The 8,092-nt window shown below is 40.6% G+C and overlaps 1 protein-coding gene across 2 annotated transcripts; it reads right to left on the bottom strand.

The window, feature by feature from the left end:
- Positions 1-298: 298 nt before the first annotated feature.
- Positions 299-3,205, bottom strand: LOC129473487 (protein FRG2-like). Of its 2 annotated transcripts, none has more exons than XM_055264021.2 (4): positions 2,976-3,205; positions 2,639-2,716; positions 2,332-2,409; positions 299-2,007 (listed from the first exon to the last, which is right to left on the bottom strand). In XM_055264021.2, the coding sequence occupies exons 1-4, from the start codon at positions 3,151-3,153 to the stop codon at positions 1,493-1,495; spliced, it is 849 nt and encodes a 282-aa protein (XP_055119996.1). In that variant the 5' UTR covers positions 3,154-3,205; the 3' UTR covers positions 299-1,492. The 2 variants fall into 2 exon arrangements, with proteins under 2 accessions (XP_055119996.1, XP_063488731.1); XM_063632661.1 differs by having other exon boundaries at positions 2,639-2,713; positions 2,976-3,199.
- Between the last annotated feature and the right edge of the window lie 4,887 nt (positions 3,206-8,092).

Below are 8,092 nucleotides of genomic sequence, written 5' to 3'. Positions count from 1 at the left end.
ATTTATGTATGTGCATTTGTTTAATAGACACAATTTATTTCAGAGTTATTCTATAGCATAGTGTAAGCATAACTCATAAGCAGTGTCAACCCAAAAATTGTGTAACTCACATTACTGATTCTTTTCTATTGCAGTGGTTGAGAATAAAATCTCTATATCTCCAATTTATATCTGTCTATTACCATTGAATTGGCCCCATTTCCTGTAGTGATAGAACACTATTCCCGTACTATGACAAGAGCTGTGGGCTGTGGGGAGGTCAGGGATAGGATGACACAGAAGTGAAGATAAGATATTCTCTTTTTCACATCTTTATTAAATACAAATCCCATATGAAAGAAATTTAAAATTCCAAACGACATTAATATTTATTTCATTACATAAAATGAAAATTATAAAGCAACCAAACAAGTAATTAATACACTTAGATAATGAAAGATTGTATGATCTCAGTAAAAAATACAAGTAGAATATACGTCAAATATAACAAAATACACTGTATTGTAGTATGCGATGAAATCTCCATATCCTGCAATATAGTACAATCAATTGAAATGTATAAAATACAATAAAATATAAATTTAGGATTTTAAAATGAAATAAAACATGAGGCAGTTCAATAAATAAGTAAAATCATTTACCATTTAATATATCTTGACTTAAATTTTATGTAGAAATATTAAAAGTAAACAGCTTGCATAGTAATTTAAATGTAATTATATCAAACTGTAAAAATGTATAGACATTTTTTCACAGGGAGTGCTATTAATGGTTTGTGGATATTAGTACTCCATGGGTTCAGGCTGGAAGAGTGAGAGCCTACAACATTTTCCAGATTAAAAGAGAAGCAATTTCTTGGTAAGGGGGCTCATGCCTGTAATCCCAGAACGTTGGGAGGCGGAGGCTGGCAGATCACCTGAGTTCGAGGCCAACCTGGCCAAAGTGACAAAACTCTGTCTTTTCTAACAATACAAGAAAAAAAAAAAATTAGCCAAGCATGGCAGTACATTCCTGTAGTCCCAGCTACTTGGGAGGCTGAGGCATGAGAATTGCTTGAACCCAGGAAGCAGAGGCTGCAGCAAGCTAAGATTTTGCCACTGCGCTCCAGCCTGGATAACATAGCAAGACTGTCTCAAAAAAAAAAGGAACATATAATTTTATATTTACTTTTCTACAATCTAAAATATGCAAATTCACGATTACATTCTAATATTTTTCTGATTATATAGAAATGCAAGACTGTAATCAGACATCCAAAAGGCATCAAATGTCTAACATGAAATATAAAATTTGTCTATAGCCTTAGCGGTCTGCAAAATGAAGGGCTCACCATTCTGAGTATACCACTCAAGTTTCTTTCCTATGACTTCTTCAGGTTCTGTCATTTATTAATACAGTGTGTCTAAAATTGTCACTGCTGGTCATCTGGAAGAATCTGAGAAGAAGCAGGTCCTTGTTCTCATTCCCAGAGCTGCACCTCTGCTGAATAGGGTCAGGTTGCTCCCAGCTTAGCCTCATCTGATCCACTGACAGGCTCAATTATCTCCTGCCCAGGGAAGGGCTGGGCTTCTCTCTCCAGGGCTGAATCCCCAGGACCAGGCAGTGTGGCTGGGACAAGCCAGCCCTCTGCAGGGAAGATATAAGCTGCCTGGGTGGCCATGGAATACAAGGTCTGCACCTGGGCACACAGACGCCCTCGGAGCTGAGTGTGCAGTGTCAGCTGCTCACAGGTCAGTGGAGAATGGATCTGCTGTGCCCACACCTGAGCTAGGTCTTGATAAACAGCCTCTGACATAGCTTGCACCGAGGTCACCAAGCTTTTTCGAAGTGACGGTGTTTGGACTCCTAGGGGCCGAGACCTGTGCCGCTTGCTGTGCCCAGTGCGAGCCCTGGAACGTCCCCTATGGTGGGCATCACAGGTCTCCTGGATTTCACTGTTGTGCACAGCAGTGGAGGATCTTGATTTCTTTTTCAACATCAAGCTGCACTCCTCTTCTGGATGGTTCCCTGCAAAGAAAGCATGTAAGAGACTCACCAGAGCAGTCCCCACAGACCCTCATTTCCAGAACCCCCTGTGCACCCAGGTGAACCCCACTTGTCTCTCCCGTTCCTTCCTAACCATCTCAGCACTGGAATGAAGTGAGGTTGAGCCTCTTGTGAGTCCCCAGATATTCTCAGAGTGCTAAGATCTCAAAAACTTACTCGTCAATAAGTAACTCCCTTTCCTCTCAAGCCTCATTTAAAAGTTTCCTAATTATTTGCCTTTTGGCGCGAACAAAAAAACAAAAAAACCACCACCATCAACAACAACAATAAACACCAACATTGTACCTGCTCTGTCTTGGCAGCTGTTTTTGGAACTGATTTTTCTTTTCCTGCAGTTTTCCCTATATGAGCTGGACTCTGGTTCTGTGAACACAATGAGAGTTTGAGAAAGTGCCTCCAGCTGAACACCCTGAAATTCCTAGTCCATCCTGGACACACAGGAGCTGAGGTTACCACCAAACCCCAGCTCTCTTCTGTTCTCCAGTGTCCAGGATCTGTATGGCCCTGGCTGCCAAGGAGCTCCCAGTTTCCTTGCCAGGGGAGCCTGTGTTGCTGCTCTGTCGCTTCTCACCTTGAAAGAGTCAAATCTTACCTGATCCAGCAGTGCTGTTCCCGGCCTTGAGCTTGGTTTCCTCAGAATTCTCCTTGTTTGGATTGGGTTCCGATTCTACTGCAAAAGAAAGTTAAGATGACTCACCTCTTCCTAGGCAGAGTCCCGTAGTCTATCTCTGATGCATTTTTGTGAATCAGTCTTTCATGGAAGCTCTTCTGCCAGTGTCATGAGTGAATACATTTCTCAAAGTCCCCTGAGGGCACTAAGCCATTTCCCATCCCCAATCTCAAAATAAAACCCTACCAAAGACACATAGCTCAGTATCCCTGATTCCAACCCTCCTTCCAGCCTCCATAGGAGCAGCCCAAGGCCTTACCTTGCCTTTGTATGTGCTTCTCACTGGAATGGGAGAAGGCGGTCTTGCCTTTTCCTTTGAATGGTTTCTTCTCATCTGAGCCCTTTTCTGTAAAGGAGATCTGTTGGAAAGGGGGCTGGTCAGTGAAGCATTGGATGGAGGAGCAGTGGAGATCAGGGTCTTCATTTCCCTTTCCCATGTTGAAGCTCAAGTGAAAGGTGCACTCTCTCACACGTCCAAAGGCAGAGTGTGGGTTATTCTGATAGACCTGCCTTTTATACGTCCCTCGGCTGGGTGTGGCTTACTCTGATTGGCTGAACAGTTTTCTCCTTCCTGCCGCTTCTTAGAGCCTCAATCCGAAGTTTCTTGCTGTAGTTCTACTGGGTATCTAGACACAGTTAAGGGAGACATTTTCAGGATCCTGTCATAGTGTCAAGAAAACAAAGAACTGGGAGCACAGGGATCGGAAGATCAGGGAATCATTTCTTCCGATTTCTGTCCCAGTTCCTACCTGTAAGTATTTATGATCCTGTTCACCTTTCAAGATGCACAATTAAACATGCCTATATTGACATACGTTATATATTTTGCACAGAAAGAGAATTTATTATACATGGTGTTAACATTGTATGCATAGATATTATAATTTCTTAAATGCTTGGAAACAACAAATGTCAAATTATGGTTGATTGTGTTAGATCCACACATGATGAAATAAAAATGCAGAGAAAAAATAAATACCAAATGAAATGACCCTTCCTACCTTAAAAATGGGGGACATAATTAGATCAAATGCAATAAAATTGAATTGATTAGGTTGAGTAAGTGCTAACCTAATCAGCTCCTGATTCCTGAGGTAGCAAAAAGTCTAGGTGGAAAAAGTTTCCCCCTTTCTCACCCTTCCTCAGTCATCCTGGGAGCGCCATTGTGTTCTGTGGAATTTATCCAGCCTCCCTAATAAAAATGGACTTGGTCTCAAACAGGTAACCCAACTGATCACAAGAAAAACAGCCTAGATTCTGAACATTCAGCTCCTGTCTTCACACTGCAGACACCACCTGAATCTTGTCAAAGCCCACATTGTTTCTCATCATCCACCATATTCCAGGGCAGCCTCTCAAAATTGCCTCAGTGAGATGGGACAAGGTGTGTCGGAGCTCTAGGTTCAGAACAGCTGCCTCATCCCTTCCTACTGTGGCGAAGTCTGTCTCTGCTGGTCAGAGCCCTCCAACTAGCCTAGTCTATGTCCAAGCAAGTGTACCCTAAAAGGACCTTCTTGTCTCCCCTTCTGCTTAGGAAAGCATGCAGGAATGAGACCTTCTATGTTAGGGAGTACTCAGCCTCCAGTCCCACATGACTTGATTGACTGATGAACTGATTCCTTGAGGAGGAGAAAGACACGGGGAAGAGACTGTGTTGGGTGAGTCTGTGTTTTCCCAGCTGTGCTGCCTTTGCAAATAGTGGAACCAAAAAAACATAGTGGTAGACACACACTGCCTAGTGAAATTGTCTGAATGTAAATGGAACTTATCATAATATGATATCATTATATATTATAATATTATATCATAAAATTTATTTTACATCTAAATAAATTTTGATATATTATGATATAACATATAAAATGTGGTCAGGTAATTTTATAAGAAAATTGAATTAAATTTTGTAACAATATTAACATTTAAACTCAATAGAAAGTTAGGAAAATTGTCTGCTCTTGTGTAAATGACTGCTTTTTGGATAACTCTATAAAAGGTATGAAGAGGGGTCTGCTACTTACAGGCACGGTGGCTCATGCCTGTAATCCCAGCATTTTGGGAGGCCAAGGCAGGTGTATCACCTTAGGTCAGGAGTTCAAGGCTATCCTAGCCAACATAAGGAAACCCCATCTGTACTAAAAATACAAAAAAAAAATTAACTGAATGTGGTGGCTCACGCCTGTAATCTCAGCTACTTAGGAGGCAGGAGGATTGCTTGAACCCAGGAGGCAGAGGTTTTGGTGAGCTAAGATCATGCCACTGCACTCCAGCTGGGCAACAGAGCAAAACTGTGTCTCAAAAAAAGAAAAAACTCAGGCTTATTTTTATCAAAATCTAGATTTTAAATAACATTTCTAGGTGTTCCCTTTCAATAAAAATCCAAACCAAAACAAACAAAAAATTTCTAGGTAATTCCCATGAATATGAATAACTCTTAAATTTGGTACTTTTATTTTTAAGAGAGGGATTGTTTACGTGGATGTGTTGATGTGTCAAACACGTGCAGTTAAAATTGTACCTATTTTTGACAGATCCTGACTCTAACCCTCTGGATGGAGTGCAGTGGTGCAATCGCAGCTCACTGCAGCCTTGACCTCCCAGACTCCAGTGATCCTCCCAAGTCAGCTTCCCAAATAGCTGTGACTGCAAGTGTGCACCACTATGCCCAACTAACTTTCAAAAAATTGTTGTAGAGATGAGGTCTCACTCTCTTGCCCCAGTGTGGTCTTGTTATGTTGCCTACATCTTACCTCAAAAAAAAAAAAAAAGAAACTTATTAAAAGATAAAGTCTGAGTTAAAAATGGGTTCACATTAATGATTTTTAATTTGGTACTTCTATTGTTAAAAGAGGGATTGTTTATATGGGTGTGCTTATGTGTGAAAAGCTAACTAAGGTCGAACTTTTATTTTTTTTTTTGAGACAGAGACTCACTCTGTCACCCAGGCTGATGTGTACTGGCACAATCACAACTCACTATAGCCTCAAACTCGTAGAATCAAGAGATCCTGCTATGTCAACATCCCAAGTAGCTGGAAATACAGACATGAACCACTGAGCCTGATTAATTAAAAAAAAAAATTTAATAAAGATGTGGTCTCACTATGCTGCCCAGGCTGCTCTCAAACTCCTGACCTCAAATGATCCTCCTGCCTTGTCATTCCAAAGTGATGGGATTAAACAGGCTTAAGCCATTGTTCTCAGCCAAGAGTTTACCTTCAATGAGCACATATTTTATATCAGAAAAAATAATAATAAATAATAAAGTCTGTGTAAGAAATGAGTTGAAGTATAGATAATACAAAATTGACATGCCATTAGTTGTTCTTGAGCCTGGGTAACAGGCCTATTGTACTGTTTCTTTTACTTTGTGTGTTTTAAATTTTCTGTAATAAAACATTGTGATAATACAAAGTTGATCTACAATGTTAGCTCTTAAGATCTTAGTGACTTTGGGGGAGAAAAAAGAGAGAGAACGTGGTTGCCAGGACATCAGTGAAGCTGGTTCTATTTCTAGGTTACACATGTGTGTTCACTTTGTAATAATTCATTGAACTTTACATGATTTCTTTGTATACATCTTTCTGCATGAATGTTATACATGTATAAAATTTAAATATTGCCTATCTGCACAAATTTTTCACTTCATATCTCAGAATAAGAGCACTGTTTTGTATTGTTTTAAAGTGGGACAGGTTTGCTCAGGGCATAATCAGATGGATATTAATATTCCAAGGTATTTACTTATGTCCTAACACTTTGGTGACCTTCTAGGTCTTCCCATGTTTACATCAATTTAGTAAGTAAGATAGTTTTAATATTTTAGGGTATAGGCCAAGCACGGTGGCTCATGCCTACACTCTCAGCTCTTTGGGAGGTCAATGCAGGAGGATCATTCGAGTCCAGTATTTTGAGTTTTTTTAGGATGTAATTATTATTCAGCAAAGTCCTCTCCCCACATTGAGGTTCAGCAATGCAAGGGCGCCTAGTGCATACTATTCATTTGGTATGAGTAGAACTGGATTGATTCAGGAATAAAATGTGCAGCAGAGGTCAGTTTGGCAAAGAAAAGTAGGTAATGCAGGTAAGATCAGAAGACCACAACCCAGCAGCAGGAAATCTTTCCATTTCTTTCAGGAACCCATTTGCCACTAGTTCACCGGAAGAGGCTGATTTAAACTGTTCATTTCAGGAAATCATTTGCCACTAGTTCACCAGAAGGGCTGATTTAAACCAGCAGTTTGGGGGCTTGGTTGTACCCCATAGTCACCCAGAGAGCTTTAAACAGCACTGTGGCTCAGGTCCCACTGCAAGGATTCTGAATTCATTTATCTATTGCCTTTTGAGTTTAGGTAGTTTTAAAAGCCTCCCTGGTGATTCCCGTGTGCACCCAGGGGGAACAACCCCTGGTTTGGGGTGAGAAATGCATTTGATGCCCATGTATTCCATGTGTACAGCGGTGATTTGCCCCATGGCCACTCCTGAATTTGGGGTCTTAGAAAATACACTTGTCCTGTTAAAAATCAAAAAAACAACTTCAAAACACACTCAGCTCTTTGGCTAAAATGCAGCAGGAGAAAATATCTTCTCAACAGATGTATCTGAATGGCACTTGCTTTCAGAGTAAAAGGTGGTTTCAAGCACAATATAACACTTTTTCCCCAAAGGTTTTCAAGGCCTTTTACTATCATATCCTTATGAATCACAGGAATAAAAAATTCATAGTTATATAACTGTCAAATATTGTATTAGGAAAAAAATTAAGGTCATGTCTTCCATGCTCAGGTACGCTGATTAAAATCATTTAAGACCCATCTGCCCTGTGTGGTGGCTCACACCCGTAATTCCAGCACTTTGAAAGGCAGAGGCTGGGGGATCACTTGAGCTCAGGAGTCCAAGACCAGCGTGCTCAACATAGAAAAACTTCATCTCTGCCAAAAATAGAAATATTATCTGGTTGTGGTAGTGCGCACGTGTGGTCCCAGCTACTTGGGAGGCTGAGGTGGGAGAATCGCTGGAGCACAGAATGTCAAAGCTGCAGTGAGCCACTGCACCCCAGCCAGAATGACAGGGAAAGAGACCCTGTCTCAGAAATAAAAATAAATAAAGAGACCCATTCTTTCAGACACCCTCATTCTTCTACATAAAACACGGAGCTTTTGACTGAAATGTTTTAAGATGAGCTGAAGATTCTCCCGTGATCAGGAGCAGTAGATGAGTGTTGCTCCCTTTGTGTTCTTTGAGTTGAAGCAAGGCAGAGGTCTGTAGACTCAAACTGGTAAATATATCAATTGCTTTCTTTTCATATGACATATTAAGCTATTCTTGCATTGCTATTTAAAAAACCAGAGACCGGGTTATTTATAAGAAAAGAGTTTGA

Source organism: Symphalangus syndactylus, chromosome 23, assembly GCF_028878055.3.
Source record: "Symphalangus syndactylus isolate Jambi chromosome 23, NHGRI_mSymSyn1-v2.1_pri, whole genome shotgun sequence".
In the NCBI taxonomy this organism is placed as follows: Eukaryota; Metazoa; Chordata; class Mammalia; order Primates; family Hylobatidae; genus Symphalangus; species Symphalangus syndactylus.
This window is presented reverse-complemented; position numbering and strand designations above follow the sequence as displayed.